The sequence below is a fragment of the Convolutriloba macropyga genome, chromosome 1 (genome assembly GCF_964194025.1).
Source record: "Convolutriloba macropyga chromosome 1, txConMacr16.3, whole genome shotgun sequence".
NCBI lineage: Eukaryota > Metazoa > Xenacoelomorpha > Acoela > Convolutidae > Convolutriloba > Convolutriloba macropyga.
This window is the reverse complement of record NC_134468.1, coordinates 30,085,412-30,105,038: the sequence shown is the minus strand read 5'-3', so window position 1 is coordinate 30,105,038 and position 19,627 is coordinate 30,085,412. Positions and strand designations below refer to the sequence as shown.

The window sequence follows — 19,627 nt, the reverse complement described above, 5'->3', positions numbered from 1 at the left end:
AAAACAGACGCTGAGTTCATAATATTTTGTAACTTCTGAGCCTGACATATAGGCAGCCTGCTGTAGAGCTCAGTTCATTGAATCCATTATTGAAAAAATTTTGAGTAAAGTTGAAAACAATTCGAGTCAACTGAATAAACTAACCAATATGGCAAGTTATCATTTAAAAAACCTAAAAACTTGTTGCACACTTTGTGCAAACTTCCATCAGAAAGAAAGACAAGGTCGTAACGAAAAGTATTCTTTCGTCTAACAAATTCCGTTTTATCGGTGTTCAAGTTGAGTTTCGCACCCAGATCACTTCAGCAAAGTTGTCAAGTTGGACTTCAAATCATCCTGTGTCAAATCTTTGCGGAAGACTAATAGCCGTATCGTCAGCATGAGATGGCGGTATCGTCAGCATAAGAAAAGTTTGACTGATCGCAGAGGGTTTGGAATAAGAACTATTTTTCTACAGGATTACCTAAATTGGATTTCCCCAGGGCACACTCATGGGCCACCTCTTCAACTGATATAAAATAGCTTCAGGTGGTATTATTTAACAGCTAAAATGTGGGACATGACAAAAAGCTGTGGAAATCGAGTTTTTATAGTCAATGTTGTAGAAAAGATAGGAATCTCTCGATAAAACTCAAAACTTTATCTTAAAACCAAAAAGAGGAACTTTATGGATAAATAGAAAGATGCAACAATCAATAGTGTCAAAAACAGCTGACACATCAAGTCCAATGTATATTGAGTTCAAATATCAATCTTAAGTTCAGAATCAGATCATTCGCAATTTTTAGAAGTGCAGTCAAAGTCACCAAATTTCCTAAGCACTTTGAAACTAGCATTGCAACTTATTGTCGCTAAGTGGAAAAATAGGGCATTTTCTATCAACAAACAAAGCACATGATTCAGAAAAGGATTAAAAGTGTGTAGTTTATTTGCTAAAATTTCCTATCATCTGTTTAACTTTAAAAAATTTTAGAATTGTCCATCATCTAACATGGCGTCAGGCATGTATTCATTTCTCGAATGAAAAGTTGTAACAGGAACAGCTGAATGTAGAATGAACTTTTATGGGTTCAAAAAAAAACAACCCAGCAGAGTTTTGAACCCTCGACCTCCAACTCGCTTACAATGGCTTTTATTTTAGCAATAAATTTTTCTTCGGAATCAGAGCAATTGAAATCAGGCAAAACTTAACAGGTCAACGTGGAAAAGTCACTTGAAACAGTGGAAAAGTCAATTGAAAAACTATCAAGCAAAAATATTGCATAACAAAGATACGCGTTTACAATAATTACTAATTTCGATCGAGAGCAATTAATAATAATAATAATAGATTTGAGCAAAAGTCCAAGGATTTAAGAGTTCCAGTCAAAATATCTGTCAAGCTCTTGCGTTTGTTCTGATTTCTGGAATTAGCTGACAAAAATTTCTCAGGGAGCAGGCCTTTTTGTAATTTCCAATTTCATAAAAAATACTGAAAATGATCATCCAAAATGATTGTGTTTATGTTTTCAGGCGCAGGAAGAAGATCACAAAGTAAAGAGCATATAAGTGGTATAAAGAAACTGAAATCAAATCCCTTATTTTTTTTGATTGAAACGTTAACAATAGTAGGTACATTATCTAGTAATTTGAGCAGCCATGTGTGAGAGCAGCGCTTTTTCCAAGCCTATATAGTACTTCTTCCTTAAGATGACAATGAAAATCAAAAAGAACACGTAAGTCATGTTCTAGAGATAACACTAACCAGTAAAGCGTGTGTGAAGTATAGCATTTGGTAATTCATATAAGAATTTTCAAAGACTCGCTTAACAGCTCTATCTAGATAACTTCCATCAGTTAAAACCCATATTTCGATCCCTCGTGTAAAATATCTCTATAAGAAACAATGAGAAGTATGTAGGTCCAATAAATACTTTCTTATGTTCCAAGGAGTTTTGTCTAGCTCATTTATTTTAAACACATGTATATATTCCAGCTCTTTTCTCCACTTGCGCACACCTAGATCAAGAATTACAGACTTATATACCACAATCGTTTTTAGCATAAGAATTTACCAAAACTCAACGCAATCGAAACCGGAGCATTACCCTTGAAAACATGAAATGGAAACAAAATGTGCTATATTCCCATTATATAGCACTGATGAACACAGCTTGATACTTTCCGCTCATCGGATCAAAATCCTCACTGACTGGTTTCTATTGCTGGGGCAACTTTCCATTATTTCTAAACTCCGTCTCCAGTCCCAAGGTTTGATAACTTTTCCGCGAGTCTCTGGCGGAACTTTTTCGAACGCTTCTAAGTACAAAGTGCTCCGATAATGAAATATTGTTACTAAAAGTTTGTGTATAGCTCTCGAAGATATAGAACTATCTATGTCGTCGAGCAACCTTTGTAAAAATTCATTTTGATGATCTGATGTCACATCAGGCAAACATTGATTAGTTAATATTATATATATCAGTCGCCCCAGCATTTTCGAGGGAGAAACAATTAAGCTAAACAATGACAAGATCATTGTTTGCCTCTTGCTTGTCACCACATTTAAAAGGTGGTAGATCCCCTTGAATCGCATATCGGGATAAAAATGCTATTGGCAATTGTATTGAAGTAATTCTAAAGCTAACTAACTAAAAAGCTATACAACCAGAAGCAAACTCTAGAACTATAATCTAAAATACTTCCAAAACCTGCATGCAGACGCGTTTTATGTGTTGTTCAGTATAGCAATATCCTTGACAGCTACAATGGCACATAAAACTTGAAAACAATGAATTTCAGTCCGTCGTCTCAAAGAACTACCGTGAACAACTATAAAAATCTAAAATAAAGTCAAAATAATTCAAAAATTCTCCAATAATTTTTAGCGTACCATAATCCTTGATCGATATTCAATTCTACAGCCAGTTGCAAACTATTTGTTTCGCCTGTAAATTTTAGCTCAGCAGTTAAAAACTAATAGCGCTCTAACTTAATGCTCGATGTTCGAAAACCGAGTTGATCAGAATATGTTAAAATGAGAGGCTCCTCCATGTCGAGGAAAGAGGCCTACAACAAATAATCTCACCCATTTTCTTTTCCCTTGACAGCAGGCGCGTTTGCTTTGTTCTTCCGGTTCCTCAGGTTCTCTAAATTTCGCTTGATCATATCCTCGGTAAGGTCATCTGCAGGACTGGTGCCGTTAGCAATAACATTATGATTCATATCAGGTTTCTCTTCAAGGACATCCGGCATCATCACGGGTTGTTTCGGAGTTGGAGTTTCTATGGCAGCAAAAAAATGTATTGAGGTAGTCAATTTGATATACATTATATCTATTGCACTTTTTGAAGTACGTAATACGAGAATCACTGCAAGTACATGCCACTTCGTATTTGAAATTGACAGGCAATCGAACCTTTTCGCCTGCTGATTACTTAACACAGGATTTTTTTCGATAAAATTATAAAAATGATTTTTATGTATTTTGATCTCCAGCAATCCTGGAAACGTTGACTTACTTTTAGGCTTCGTTTTGGGTACGTCTTTAGCTTCGGCCTTTTTCAGAGACTCTACAGTCTTTTTGGATTTGCTTGATTGCTCGAATGTCATCATTTTTCGAGGTGCCTCCTGCGTAATCCGAACCTCGTCCTCGCATTGCTTAAGAATGTCTTGGAAATGATTCGTGAACTCGAATTTGTTAATTAATTTATTATGCAACAGTTGAGATTTGTATTGGGATCGGAACTCCAGCATCACCTGATCCAGCAGTTTGTCAATATATGACAACTGCAGCATTTTTTGGTATCCAACCTAAACCAGCAGCAATCATTAACTGCCTACTTAAGGTGTATACTCAGGGAGACTAGGCATAACTGATACTATAGATATACTAATGATATCAAAATAGAGAAACAAACTTACCACAAATATAAGCTCAAATTCATTGTCAAGCTTAAAATACAGTTTATGAGCCTCGTAGATATGAGCTCCACTTCTTTCCTAGAACAATACTCAGCTCAGTTCAATTGAATGACGTGCAATTGTCAGTCATTAAAATTTCAAACCTGCAAGATAACCGACTTAATCAGTGAATTCACAGGAAGAGACACGTGAATATCTGCCGCCCGTTGGAAGTACCAAAGTACAATGCCTCCACGGCTGATTATGGAAAATAAATCGAGCATTTAGCCTGAAAAACATTTAAACGTTAAGTCCACTTCGATGGTACAGATCATACTGCTTTCATCCCAACATTATATAATTCTGAATCTTTCTTAGCAGATAGAATACATTGAAAGCAAGTGGGTGTGCGTGCTGGACGGTGGAGGGTGTTGAAAATACCTTTCGCACTACAAATCTAGGCGTCCTCAGTAGTTCCGAAAAATCGTAGTACTTTATTTATTTCAAATTTGTCAGCAGGACGGTAAATTTTTGAGATGTTATCAGGCGTAGATAAACCACTGTGTCCAGTATTATATCCTTACATGTTTTCATAATATATTGAACTTTTATTCCCTTTGATTTGTCGTGTAACACATCCATATAGATATGATAACAGGCCCTAAATTTGTTGACTGAAGCCGTCTGATGGAAAAAGAAATGTTAACTTAGATTCTCTAAACTCATAGACAACAGCACATCTTAATGCTCTCAGTGGAGACCACTTAAACCTAATTCCATCGATCAAAAATCAAGTGGACAGGAGGAAACGGGAGAGAAACGGAGAGCGAAAATCTCAATACCTTCGTTTGACAGTAATTAACATTTTTTAAAAAGTCATTAAAAAGAAAGCCGCTTCCGTAAAGGGTAGGCAATCCACTCGGGGGGTGCCAAGTCAATTTCTAAACACAGATGTATATTGAGACACTAGTATTATAGGCAAATTAAAACTAAGCTGGAAAAAATCCAAAACATATGATAGATGGAATGGAAAGGAATGGAAAGGAATGGAAAGGATTCTGTGTTTAGGAATGGAAAGGATTCATAGTCAATGATTTGAAATCGAGATTTGAAATAAATTTTACAGTTCCAAATGAGGCCTCAAAAGCAGGCTGCAGGTGCATAGAGCTCTCGTCGGGGAATCAGAGTATGGAGCTACAAAAAATAGCCTAATAGTTTAGTTCCAACTTTCATTATCAAGTCAGAATATCATTCACCAAAATATAAAGCTAAAAGCTATCAAAGCATTAGTACACGCAGAAAATGAAAGACATCTAAAACCGAGAGGATTAACAACCGTTTTACAAAAGCAAGAGATAAACACCGAAAATATCTAAAACTATAGTTCCACTGGTTTCTTGGATAATTAAGACTTTTTTCTTCTATAACTTAGGGTACTCAGAAAAAACTAGAACAGCAATGAAAACTGAAAATGAAATAAAACATAACCGACTAACGTCGGCCGAATTTCTCTGAGATGCTCGGTGAGCGTTTGGCTTGGGCAGTAGCTATATAATGTTCGGCAGTACTACAATGTTGTGCAAAATGGAGACAAAGAAACAAAGAAGACAGCCACAACGGATAGTGAAAAGTGCAATCTCTTCAACGACTTCTTCTCCGACGTTTTCACCAAAGATGGTAAAATCAACGAACCCTCAGTCTACCCAAAACAGAGACTCAACTACCTCAGAATTTCTGAAGAAATCAAAAGTTAACTGCTGGGCCTCCAGGCAAACAAAGCGTGCGGCCCGGACAACATCGGAAATATAATCTTAAAAAATGCCCCAGCTTTGGCAAAGTCTCCCAAACTTATCTTCCAAACCTGCCTTAATAAAGGAAAATTCCCAGAGCTGGAAAACAAGCGAGATCACCCCGATCTACAAGGAAAACAACAAATCAGACATCAAACAGTATCGACCAATAAGTCTACTGAAGAACGTCTCAAAAGCCTTCGAGAAAGTCATCCTCGACGGGCTTTACCCCCCGGTAGAAAGAACTCTCTCTGACTCCCAACACGGTTTCAGAACGAAACGATCAGCAGTCCTTCAACTCCTCCTCTTCCCAGACGAACTATACCAGCAACTTGAATCGAAAAAATGCAATGACATTCGAACTCTGTATGTTGACTTCAGAAAAGCCTTTGACAAAGTAGCGCACAAAAGACTCATCCAGCAGCTCGAGGGCATTGCCTTCGGAGGAAAGTTACTCCAACTACTTGAAAGCGTTCTCACAAACCGAACGCAAAGCGTCAAAATTGGAACAAGCAAATCAAAGACCAGAAATGTAATCAGCGGAGTACTTCAGGGATCAATTTTGGGGCCTCCGATGTTCATCATCTACATTGACGATCTCCCCGAAAAAAATACCTTTCGCACTACAAAACTAGGCGTCCTCAGTAGTTCCGAAGAATCGTAGTACTTTATTTATTTCAAATTTGTCAGCAGGACGGTAAATTTTTGAGATGTTATCAGGCGTAGATAAACCACTGTGTCCAGTATTATATCCTTACATGTTTTCTTAATATATTGAACTTTTATTCCCTTTGATTTGTCGTGTAACACATCCATATAGATATGACAACAGGCCCTAAATTTGTTGACTGAAGCCGTCTGATGGAAAAAGAAATGTTAACTTAGATTCTCTAAACTCATAGACAACAGCACATCTTAATGCTCTCAGTGGAGACCACTTAAACCTAATTCCATCGATCAAAAATCAAGTGGACAGGAGGAAACGGGAGAGAAACGGAGAGCGAAAATCTCAATACCTTCGTTTGACAGTAATTATCATTGTTAAAAAGTCATTAAAAAGAAAGCCGCTTCCGTAAAGGGTAGGCAATCCACTCGGTGGTGCCAAGTCAATTTCTAATTACAGATGTATATTGAGACAGCAGTATTATAGGCAAATTAAAACTAAGCTGGAAAAAATCCAAAACATATGATAGATGGAATGGAAAGGATTCATAGTCAATGATGATTTGAAATTGAGATTTGAAATAAATTTTACGGTTCCAAATGAGGCCTCAAAAGCAGGCTGCAGGTGCATAGAGCTCTCGTCGGGGAATCAGAGTATGGAGCTACAAAAAATAGCCTAATAATTTAGTTCCAACTTTCATTATCAAATCAGAATATCATTCACCAAAATATAAAGCTAAAAGCTATCAAAGCATTAGTACACGCAGAAAATGAAAGACATCTAAAACCGAGAGGATTAACAACCGTTTTACAAAAGCAAGAGATAAACACCGAAAATATCTAAAACTATAGTTCCACTGGTTTCTTGGATAATTAAGACTTTTTTCTTCTATAACTTAGGGTACTCAGAAAAAACTAGAACAGCAATGAAAACTGAAAATGAAATAAAACATAACCGACTAACGTCGGCCGAATTTCTCTGAGATGCTCGGTGAGCGTTTGGCTTGGGCAGTAGCTATATAATGTTCGGCAGTACTACAATGTTGTGCAAAATGGAGACAAAGAAACAAAGAAGACAGCCACAACGGATAGTGAAAAGTGCAATCTCTTCAACGACTTCTTCTCCGACGTTTTCACCAAAGATGGTAAAATCAACGAACCCTCAGTCTACCCAAAACAGAGACTCAACTACCTCAGAATTTCTGAAGAAATCAAAAGACAACTGCTGGGCCTCCAGGCAAACAAAGCGTGCGGCCCGGACAACATCGGAAATATAATGTTAAAAAATGCCCCAGCTTTGGCAAAGTCTCCCAAACTTATCTTCCAAACCTGCCTTAAAAAAAGAAAATTCTCAGAGCTGGAAAACAAGCAAGATCACCCCGATCTACAGAGAAAACGACAAATCAGACATCACACAGTATCGACCAATAAGTCTACTGAAGAACGTCTCAAAAGTTTTCGAGAAAGTCATCTTCGAAGGGCTTTACCCCCCGGTAGAAAGAACTCTCTCTGACTCCCAACACGGTTTCAGAAAGAAACGATCAGCAGTCCTTCAACTGCTCCTCTTCCCAGACGAACTATACCAGCAACTTGAATCGAAAAAATGCAATGACATTCGAACTCTGTATGTTGACTTCAGAAAAGCCTTTGACAAAGTAGCGCACAAAAGACTCATCCAGCAGCTCGAGGGCATTGCCTTCGGAGGAAAGTTACTCCAACTACTCGAAAGCGATCTCACAAACCGAACGCAAAGCGTCAAAACTGGAACAAGCAAATCAAAGACCAGAAATGTAATCAGCGGAGTACTTCAGGGATCAATTTTGGGGCCTCCGATGTTCATCATCTACATTGACGATCTCCCCGAATAAAATACCTTTCGCACTACAAAACTAGGCATCCTCAGTAGTTCCGAAGAATCGTAGTACTTCATTTATTTCAAATTTGTCAGCAGGACGGTAAATTTTTGATATGTTATCAGGCGTAGATAAACCACTGTGTCCAGTATTATATCCTTACATGTTTTCGTAATATATTGAACTTTTATTCCCTTTGATTTGTCGTGTAACACATCCATATAGATATGATAACAGGCCCTAAAATTGTTGACTGAAGCCGTCTGATGGAAAAAGAAATGTTAACTTAGATTCTCTAATCTCATAGACAACAGCACATCTTAATGCTCTCAGTGGAGACCACTTAACCCTATTTCCATCGATCAAAAATCAAGTGGACCGGAGGAAACGGGAGAGAAACGGAGAGCGAAACTCTCAATACCTTCGTTTGACAGTAATTAACGTTTTTAAAAAAGTCATTAAGAGAAAGCCGCTTCCGTAAAGGGTAGGCAATCCACTCGGGGGTGCCAAGTCAATTTCTAAACACAGATGTATATTGAGACAGCAGTATTATAGGCAAATTAAAACTAAGCTGGAAAAAATCCAAAACATATGATAGATGGAATGGAAAGGGTTCATAGTCAATGATGATTTGAAATCGAGATTTGAAATAAATTTTACGGTTCCAAATGAGGCCTCAAAAGCAGGCTGCAGGTGCATAGAGCTCTCGTCGGGGAATCAGAGTATGGAGCTACAAAAAAAAGCCTAATAATTTAGTTCCAACTTTCATTATCAAGTCAGAATATCATTCACCAAAATATAAAGCTAAAAGCTATCAAAGCATTAGTACACGCAGAAAATGAAAGACATCTAAAACCGAGAGGATTAACAACCGTTTTACAAAAGCATGAGATAAACACCGAAAATATCTAAAACTATAGTTCCACTGGTTTCTTGGATAATTAAGACTTTTTTCTTCTATAACTTAGGGTACTCAGAAAAAACTAGAACAGCAATGAAAACTGAAAATGAAATAAAACATAACCGACTAACGTCGGCCGAATTTCTCTGAGATGCTCGGTGAGCGTTTGGCTTGGGCAGTAGCTATATAATGTTCGGCAGTACTACAATGTTGTGCAAAATGGAGACAAAGAAACAAAGAAGACAGCCACAACGGATAGTGAAAAGTGCAATCTCTTCAACGACTTCTTCTCCGACGTTTTCACCAAAGATGGTAAAATCAACGAACCCTCAGTCTACCCAAAACAGAGACTCAACTACCTCAGAATTTCTGAAGAAATCAAAAGACAACTGCTGGGCCTCCAGGCAAACAAAGCGTGCGGCCCGGACAACATCGGAAATATAATGTTAAAAAATGCCCCAGCTTTGGCAAAGTCTCCCAAACTTATCTTCCAAACCTGCCTTAAAAAAAGAAAATTCTCAGAGCTGGAAAACAAGCGAGATCACCCCGATCTACAAAGAAAACGACAAATCAGACATCACACAGTATCGACCAATAAGTCTACTGAAGAACGTCTCAAAAGTTTTCGAGAAAGTCATCTTCGAAGGGCTTTACCCCCCGGTAGAAAGAACTCTCTCTGACTCCCAACACGGTTTCAGAAAGAAACGATCAGCAGTCCTTCAACTGCTCCTCTTCCCAGACGAACTATACCAGCAACTTGAATCGAAAAAATGCAATGACATTCGAACTCTGTATGTTGACTTCAGAAAAGCCTTTGACAAAGTAGCGCACAAAAGACTCATCCAGCAGCTCGAGGGCATTGCCTTCGGAGGAAAGTTACTCCAACTACACGAAAGCGATCTCACAAACCGAACGCAAAGCGTCAAAACTGGAACAAGCAAATCAAAGACCAGAAATGTAATCAGCGGAGTACTTCAGGGATCAATTTTGGGGCCTCCGATGTTCATCATCTACATTGACGATCTCCCCGAATAAAATACCTTTCGCACTACAAAACTAGGCAACCTCAGTAGTTCCGAAGAATCGTAGTACTTCATTTATTTCAAATTTGTCAGCAGGACGGTAAATTTTTGATATGTTATCAGGCGTAGATAAACCACTGTGTCCAGTATTATATCCTTACATGTTTTCGTAATATATTGAACTTTATTCCCTTTGATTTGTCGTGTAACACATCCATATAGATATGATAACAGGCCCTAAAATTGTTGACTGAAGCCGTCTGATGGAAAAAGAAATGTTAACTTAGATTCTCTAATCTCATAGACAACAGCACATCTTAATGCTCTCAGTGGAGACCACTTAACCCTATTTCCATCAATCAAAAATCAAGTGGACCGGAGGAAACGGGAGAGAAACGGAGAGCGAAACTCTCAATACCTTCGTTTGACAGTAATTAACGTTTTTAAAAAAGTCATTAAAAAGAAAGCCGCTTCCGTAAAGGGTAGGCAATCCACTCGGGGGTGCCAAGTCAATTTCTAAACACAGATGTATATTGAGACAGCAGTATTATAGGCAAATTAAAACTACGCTGGAAAAAATCCAAAACATATGATAGATGGAATGGAAAGGGTTCATAGTCAATGATGATTTGAAATCGAGATTTGAAATAAATTTTACGGTTCCAAATGAGGCCTCAAAAGCAGGCTGCAGGTGCATAGAGCTCTCGTCGGGGAATCAGAGTATGGAGCTACAAAAAATAGCATAATAGTTTAGTTCCAACTTTCATTATCAAGTCAAAATATCATTCACCAAAATATAAAGCTAAAAGCTATCAAAGCATTAGTACACGCAGAAAATGAAAGACATCTAAAACCGAGAGGATTAACAACCGTTTTACAAAAGCAAGAGATAAACACCAAAAATATCTAAAACTAGAGTTCCACTGGTTTCTTGGATAATTAAGACTTTTTTCTTCTATAACTTAGGGTACTCAGAAAAAACTAGAACAGCAATGAAAACTGAAAATGAAATAAAACATAACCGACTAACGTCGGCCGAATTTCTCTGAGATGCTCGGTGAGCGTTTGGCTTGGGCAGTAGCTATATAATGTTCGGCAGTACTACAATGTTGTGCAAAATGGAGACAAAGAAACAAAGAAGACAGCCACAACGGATAGTGAAAAGTGCAATCTCTTCAACGACTTCTTCTCCGACGTTTTCACCAAAGATGGTAAAATCAACGAACCCTCAGTCTACCCAAAACAGAGACTCAACTACCTCAGAATTTCTGAAGAAATCAAAAGTTAACTGCTGGGCCTCCAGGCAAACAAAGCGTGCGGCCCGGACAACATCGGAAATATAATCTTAAAAAATGCCCCAGCTTTGGCAAAGTCTCCCAAACTTATCTTCCAAACCTGCCTTAATAAAGGAAAATTCCCAGAGCTGGAAAACAAGCGAGATCACCCCGATCTACAAAGAAAACGGCAAATCAGACATCACACAGTATCGACCAATAAGTCTACTGAAGAACGTCTCAAAAGTTTTCGAGAAAGTCATCTTCGAAGGGCTTTACCCCCCGGTAGAAAGAACTCTCTCTGACTCCCAACACGGTTTCAGAAAGAAACGATCAGCAGTCCTTCAACTGCTCCTCTTCCCAGACGAACTATACCAGCAACTTGAATCGAAAAAATGCAATGACATTCGAACTCTGTATGTTGACTTCAGAAAAGCCTTTGACAAAGTAGCGCACAAAAGACTCATCCAGCAGCTCGAGGGCATTGCCTTCGGAGGAAAGTTACTCCAACTACTCGAAAGCGATCTCACAAACCGAACGCAAAGCGTCAAAATTGGAACAAGCAAATCAAAGACCAGAAATGTAATCAGCGGAGTACTTCAGGGATCAATTTTGGGGCCTCCGATGTTCATCATCTACATTGACGATCTCCCCGAATAAAATACCTTTCGCACTACAAATCTAGGCGTCCTCAGTAGTTCCGAAGAATCGTAGTACTTTATTTATTTCAAATTTGTCAGCAGGACGGTAAATTTTTGAGATGTTATCAGGCGTAGATAAACCACTGTGTCCAGTATTATATCCTTACATGTTTTTGTAATATATTGAATTTTTATTCCCTTTGATTTGTCGTGTAACACATCCATATAGATATGATAACAGGCCCTAAATTTGTTGACTGAAGCCGTCTGATGGAAAAAGAAATGTTAACTTAGATTCTCTAAACTCATAGACAACAGCACATCTTAATGCTCTCAGTGGAGATCACTTAACCCTATTTCCATCGATCAAAAATCAAGTGGACAGGAGGAAACGGGAGAGAAACGGAGAGCGAAAATCTCAATACATTCGTTTGACAGTAATTAACACTTTTAAAAAAGTCATTAAAAAGAAAGCCGCTTCCGTAAAGGGTAGGCAATCCACTCGGGGGTGCCAAGTCAATTTCTAAACACAGATGTATATTGAGAGAGCAGTATTATAGGCAAATTAAAACTAAGCTGGAAAAAATCCAAAACATATGATAGATGGAATGGAAAGGATTCATAGTCAATGATGATTTGAAATCGAGATTTGAAATAAATTTTACGGTTCCAAATGAGGCCTCAAAAGCAGGCTGCAGGTGCATAGAGCTCTCGTCGGGGAATCAGAGTATGGAGCTACAAAAAATAGCCTAATAATTTAGTTCCAACTTTCATTATCAAGTCAGAATATCATTCACCAAAATATAAAGCTAAAAGCTATCAAAGCATTAGTACACGCAGAAAATGAAAGACATCTAAAACCGAGAGGATTAACAACCGTTTTACAAAAGCAAGAGATAAACACCGAAAATATCTAAAACTATAGTTCCACTGGTTTCTTGGATAATTAAGACTTTTTTCTTCTATAACTTAGGGTACTCAGAAAAAACTAGAACAGCAATGAAAACTGAAAATGAAATAAAACATAACCGACTTACGTCGGCCGAATTTCTCTGAGATGCTCGGTGAGCGTTTGGCTTGGGCAGTAGCTATATAATGTTCGGCAGTACTACAATGTTGTGCAAAATGGAGACAAAGAAACAAAGAAGACAGCCACAACGGATAGTGAAAAGTGCAATCTCTTCAACGACTTCTTCTCCGACGTTTTCACCAAAGATGGTAAAATCAACGAACCCTCAGTCTACCCAAAACAGAGACTCAACTACCTCAGAATTTCTGAAGAAATCAAAAGTTAACTGCTGGGCCTCCAGGCAAACAAAGCGTGCGGCCCGGACAACATCGGAAATATAATCTTAAAAAATGCCCCAGCTTTGGCAAAGTCTCCCAAACTTATCTTCCAAACCTGCCTTAATAAAGGAAAATTCCCAGAGCTGGAAAACAAGCGAGATCACCCCGATCTACAAAGAAAACGACAAATCAGACATCACACAGTATCGGCCAATAAGTCTACTGAAGAACGTCTCAAAAGCTTTCGAGAAAGTCATCTCCGAAGGGCTTTACCCCCCGGTAGAAAGAACTCTCTCTGACTCCCAACACGGTTTCAGAAAGAAACGATCAGCAGTCCTTCAACTCCTCCTCTTCCCAGAAGAACTATACCAGCAACTTGAATCGAAAAAACGCAATGACATTCGAACTCTGTATGTTGACTTCAGAAAAGCCTTTGACAAAGTAGCGCACAAAAGACTCATCCAGCAGCTCGAGGGCATTGCTTTCGGAGGAAAGTTACTCCAACTACTTGAAAGCGTTCTCACAAACCGAACGCAGAGCGTCAAAATTGGAACAAGCAAATCAAAGACCAGAAATGTAATCAGCGGAGTACTTCAGGGATCAATTTTGGGGCCTCCGATGTTCATCATCTACAATGACGATCTCCCCGAATAAAATACCTTTCGCACTACAAAACTAGGCGTCCTCAGTAGTTCCGAAGAATCGTAGTACTTTATTTATTTCAAATTTGACAGCAGGACGGTAAATTTTTGAGATGTTATCAGGCGTAGATAAACCACTGTGTCCAGTATTATATCCTTACATGTTTTCGTAATATATTGAACTTTTATTCCCTTTGATTTGTCGTGTAACACATCCATATAGATATGATAACAGGCCCTAAATTTGTTGACTGAAGCCGTCTGATGGAAAAAGAAATGTTAACTTAGATTCTCTAAACTCATAGACAACAGCACATCTTAATGCTCTCAGTGGAGACCACTTAACCCTATTTCCATCGATCAAAAATCAAGTGGACAGGAGGAAACGGGAGAGAAACGGAGAGCGAAAATCTCAATACCTTCGTTTGACAGTAATTAACATTTTTTAAAAAGTCATTAAAAAGAAAGCCGCTTCTGTAAAGGGTAGGCAATCCACTCGGGGGTGCCAAGTCAATTTCTAAACACAGATGTATATTGAGACAGCAACATTATAGGCAAATTAAAACTAAGCTGGAAAAAATCCAAAACATTTGATAGATGGAATGGAAAGGATTCATAGTCAATGATGATTTGAAATCGAGATTTGAAATAAATTTTACGGTTCCAAATGAGGCCTCAAAAGCAGGCTGCAGGTGCATAGAGCTCTCGTCGGGGAATCAGAGTATGGAGCTACAAAAAATAGCCTAATAGTTTAGTTCCAACTTTCATTATCAAGTCAGAATATCATTCACCAAAATATAAAGCTAAAAGCTATCAAAGCATTAGTACACGCAGAAAATGAAAGACATCTAAAACCGAGAGGATTAACAACCGTTTTACAAAAGCAAGAGATAAACACCGAAAATATCTAAAACTAGAGTTCCACTGGTTTCTTGGATAATTAAGACTTTTTTCTTCTATAACTTAGGGTACTCAGAAAAAACTAGAATAGCAATGAAAACTGAAAATGGAATAAAACATAACCGACTAACGTCGGCCGAATTTCTCTGAGATGCTCGGTGAGCGTTTGGCTTGGGCAGTAGCTATATAATGTTCGGCAGTACTACAATATTGTGCAAAATGGAGACAAAGAAACAAAGAAGACAGCCACAACGGATAGTGAAAAGTGCAATCTCTTCAACGACTTCTTCTCCGACGTTTTCACCAAAGATGGTAAAATCAACGAACCGTCAGTCTACCCAAAACAGATACTCAACTACCTCAGAATTTCTGAAGAAATCAAAACACAACTGCTGGGCCTCCAGGCAAACAAAGCGTGCGGCCCGGACAACATCGGAAATATAATCTTAAAAAATGCCCCAGCTTTGGCAAAGTCTCCCAAACTTATCTTCCAAACCTGCCTTAATAAAAAAAAATTCTCAGAGCTGGAAAACAAGCGAGATCACCCCGATCTACAAAGAAAACGACAAATCAGACATCACACAGTATCGACCAATAAGTCTACTGAAGAACGTCTCAAAAGCTTTCGAGAAAGTCATCTCCGAAGGGCTTTACCCCCCGGTAGAAAGAACTCTCTCTGACTCCCAACACGGTTTCAGAAAGAAACGATCAGCAGTCCTTCAACTCCTCCTCTTCCCAGAAGAACTATACCAGCAACTTGAATCGAAAAAACGCAATGACAATCGAACTCTGTATGTTGACTTCAGAAAAGCCTTTGACAAAGTAGCGCACAAAAGACTCATCCAGCAGCTCGAGGGCATTGCCTTCGGAGGAAAGTTACTCCAACTACTCGAAAGCGATCTCACAAACCGAACGCAAAGCGTCAAAATTGTAACAAGCAGATCAAAGACCAGAAATGTAATCAGCGGAGTACTTCAGGGATCATTTTTGGGGCCTCCGATGTTCATCATCTACATTGACGATCTCCCCGAATAAAATACCTTTCGCACTACAAATCTAGGCGTCCTCAGTAGTTCCGAAGAATCGTAGTACTTTATTTATTTCAAATTTGTCAGCAGGACGGTAAATTTTTGAGATGTTATCAGGCGTAGATAAACCACTGTGTCCAGTATTATATCCTTACATGTTTTCGTAATATATTGAACTTTTATTCCCTTTGATTTGTCGTGTAACACATCCATATAGATATGATAACAGGCCCTAAATTTGTTGACTGAAGCCGTCTGATGGAAAAAGAAATGTTAACTTAGATTCTCTAAACTCATAGACAACAGCACATCTTAATGCTCTCAGTGGAGACCACTTAACCCTATTTCCATCGATCAAAAATCAAGTGGACAGGAGGAAACGGGAGAGAAACGGAGAGCGAAAATCTCAATACCTTCGTTTGACAGTAATTAACATTTTTTAAAAAGTCATTAAAAAGAAAGCCGCTTCTGTAAAGGGTAGGCAATCCACTCGGGGGTGCCAAGTCAATTTCTAAACACAGATGTATATTGAGACAGCAGCATTATAGGCAAATTAAAACTAAGCTGGAAAAAATCCAAAACATTTGATAGATGGAATGGAAAGGATTCATAGTCAATGATGATTTGAAATCGAGATTTGAAATAAATTTAACTGTTCCAAATGAGGCCTCAAAAGCAGGCTGCAGGTGCATAGAGCTCTCGTCGGGGAATCAGAGTATGGAGCTACAAAAAATAGCCTAATAGTTTAGTTCCAACTTTCATTATCAAGTCAGAATATCATTCACCAAAATATAAAGCTAAAAGCTATCAAAGCATTAGTACACGCAGAAAATGAAAGACATCTAAAACCGAGAGGATTAACAACCGTTTTACAAAAGCAAGAGATAAACACCGAAAATATCTAAAACTAGAGTTCCACTGGTTTCTTGGATAATTAAGACTTTTTTCTTCTATAACTTAGGGTACTCAGACAAAACTAGAACAGCAATGAAAACTGAAAATGGAATAAAACATAACCGACTAACGTCGGCCGAATTTCTCTGAGATGCTCGGTGAGCGTTTGGCTTGGGCAGTAGCTATATAATGTTCGGCAGTACTACAATATTGTGCAAAATGGAGACAAAGAAACAAAGAAGACAGCCACAACGGATAGTGAAAAGTGCAATCTCTTCAACGACTTCTTCTCCGACGTTTTCACCAAAGATGGTAAAATCAACGAACCGTCAGTCTACCCAAAACAGATACTCAACTACCTCAGAATTTCTGAAGAAATCAAAACACAACTGCTGGGCCTCCAGGCAAACAAAGCGTGCGGCCCGGACAACATCGGAAATATAATCTTAAAAAATGCCCCAGCTTTGGCAAAGTCTCCCAAACTTATCTTCCAAACCTGCCTTAATAAAAAAAAATTCTCAGAGCTGGAAAACAAGCGAGATCACCCCGATCTACAAAGAAAACGACAAATCAGACATCACACAGTATCGACCAATAAGTCTACTGAAGAACGTCTCAAAAGCTTTCGAGAAAGTCATCTCCGAAGGGCTTTACCCCCCGGTAGAAAGAACTCTCTCTGACTCCCAACACGGTTTCAGAAAGAAACGATCAGCAGTCCTTCAACTCCTCCTCTTCCCAGAAGAACTATACCAGCAACTTGAATCGAAAAAACGCAATGACATTCGAACTCTGTATGTTGACTTCAGAAAAGCCTTTGACAAAGTAGCGCACAAAAGACTCATCCAGCAGCTCGAGGGCATTGCTTTCGGAGGAAAGTTACTCCAACTACTTGAAAGCGTTCTCACAAACCGAACGCAAAGCGTCAAAATTGGAACAAGCAAATCAAAGACCAGAAATGTAATCAGCGGAGCACTTCAGGGATCAATTTTGGGGCCTCCGATGTTCATCATCTACATTGACGATCTCCCCGAAAAAAATACCTTTCGCACTACAAAACTAGGCGTCCTCAGTAGTTCCGAAGAATCGCAGTACTTTATTTATTTCAAATTTGTCAGCAGGACGGTAAATTTTTGAGATGTTATCAGGCGTAGATAAACCACTGTGTCCAGTATTATATCCTTACATGTTTTCGTAATATATTGAACTTTTATTCCCTTTGATTTGTCGTGTAACACATCCATATAGATATGATAACAGGCCCTAAATTTGTTGACTGAAGCCGTCTGATGGAAAAAGAAATGTTAACTTAGATTCTCTAAACTCATAGACAACAGCACATCTTAATGCTCTCAGTGGAGACCACTTAACCCTATTTCCATCGATCAAAAATCAAGTGGACAGGAGGAAACGGGAGAGAAACGGAGAGCGAAAATCTCAATACCTTCGTTTGACAGTAATTAACATTTTTTAAAAAGTCATTAAAAAGAAAGCCGCTTCCGTAAAGGGTAGGCAATCCACTCGGGGGTGCCAAGTCAATTTCTAAACACAGATGTATATTGAGACAGCAGCATTATAGGCAAATTAAAACTAAGCTGGAAAAAATCCAAAACATTTGATAGATGGAATGGAAAGGATTCATAGTCAATGATGATTTGAAATCGAGATTTGAAATAAATTTTACGGTTCCAAATGAGGCCTCAAAAGCAGGCTGCAGGTGCATAGAGCTCTCGTCGGGGAATCAGAGTATGGAGCTACAAAAAATAGCCTAATAGTTTAGTTCCAACTTTCATTATCAAGTCAGAATATCATTCACCAAAATATAAAGCTAAAAGCTATCAAAGCATTAGTACACGCAGAAAATGAAAGACATCTAAAACCGAGAGGATTAACAACCGTTTTACAAAAGCAAGAGATAAACACCGAAAATATCTAAAACTAGAGTTCCACTGGTTTCTTGGATAATTCAGACTTTTTTCTTCTATAACTTAGGGTACTCAGAAAGAACTATAACAGCAAGGAAAACTGAAAATGAAATAAAACATAACCGACTAACGTCGGCCGAATTTCTCTGAGATGCTCGGTGAGCGTTTGGATTGGGCAGTAGCTATATAATGTTCGGCAGAACTATAATGTTGTGCAAAATGGAGACAAAGAAACAAAGAAGACAGCCACAACGGATAGTGAAAAGTGCAATCTCTTCAGCAACTTCTTCTCCGACGTTTTCACCAAAGATGGTAAAATCAACGAACCCTCAGTCTACCCAAAACAGAGACTCAACTACCTCAGAATTTCTGAAGAAATCAAAAGACAACTGCTGGGCCTCCAAGCAAACGAAGCGTGCGGCCCGGACAACATCGGAAATATAATCTTAAAAAATGCCCCAGCTTTGGCAAAGTCTCCTAAACGTATCTTCCAAACCTGCCTTAATAAAGGAAAATTCCCAGAGCTGCAAAACAAGCGAGATCACCCCGATCTACAAGGAAAACGACAAATCAGACATCAAACAGTATCGACCAATAAGTCTACTGAAGAACGTCTCAAAAGCCTTCGAGAAAGTCATCCTCGACGGGCTTTACCCCCCGGTAGAAAGAACTCTCTCTGACTCCCAACACGGTTTCAGAACGAAACGATCAGCAGTCCTTCAACTCCTCCTCTTCCCAGACGAACTATACCAGCAACTTGAATCGAAAAAATGCAATGACATTCGAACTCTGTATGTTGACTTCAGAAAAGCCTTTGACAAAGTAGCGCACAAAAGACTCATCCAGCAGCTCGAGGGCATTGCCTTCGGAGGAAAGTTACTCCAACTACTTGAAAGCGTTCTCACAAACCGAACGCAAAGCGTCAAAAT

The 19,627-nt window shown here is 38.7% G+C and overlaps 1 protein-coding gene across 1 annotated transcript in view; it reads right to left on the bottom strand.

Annotated features, from left to right (window-relative positions):
- Positions 1–19,627, bottom strand: part of LOC142337785 (signal recognition particle receptor subunit alpha-like) — a 237,563-nt gene that overhangs the window by 30,236 nt on the left and 187,700 nt on the right. Inside the window, exons 2-5 of the mRNA XM_075387305.1 lie at positions 4,047–4,173; positions 3,904–3,981; positions 3,501–3,792; positions 3,068–3,263 (exon numbers count right to left, since the gene is read on the bottom strand). Of these exons, the coding sequence (XP_075243420.1) occupies positions 3,068–3,263; positions 3,501–3,792; positions 3,904–3,981; positions 4,047–4,166 (686 nt within the window). The 5' untranslated portion in view covers positions 4,167–4,173. The remainder of the gene's footprint in view (positions 1–3,067; positions 3,264–3,500; positions 3,793–3,903; positions 3,982–4,046; positions 4,174–19,627) is intronic.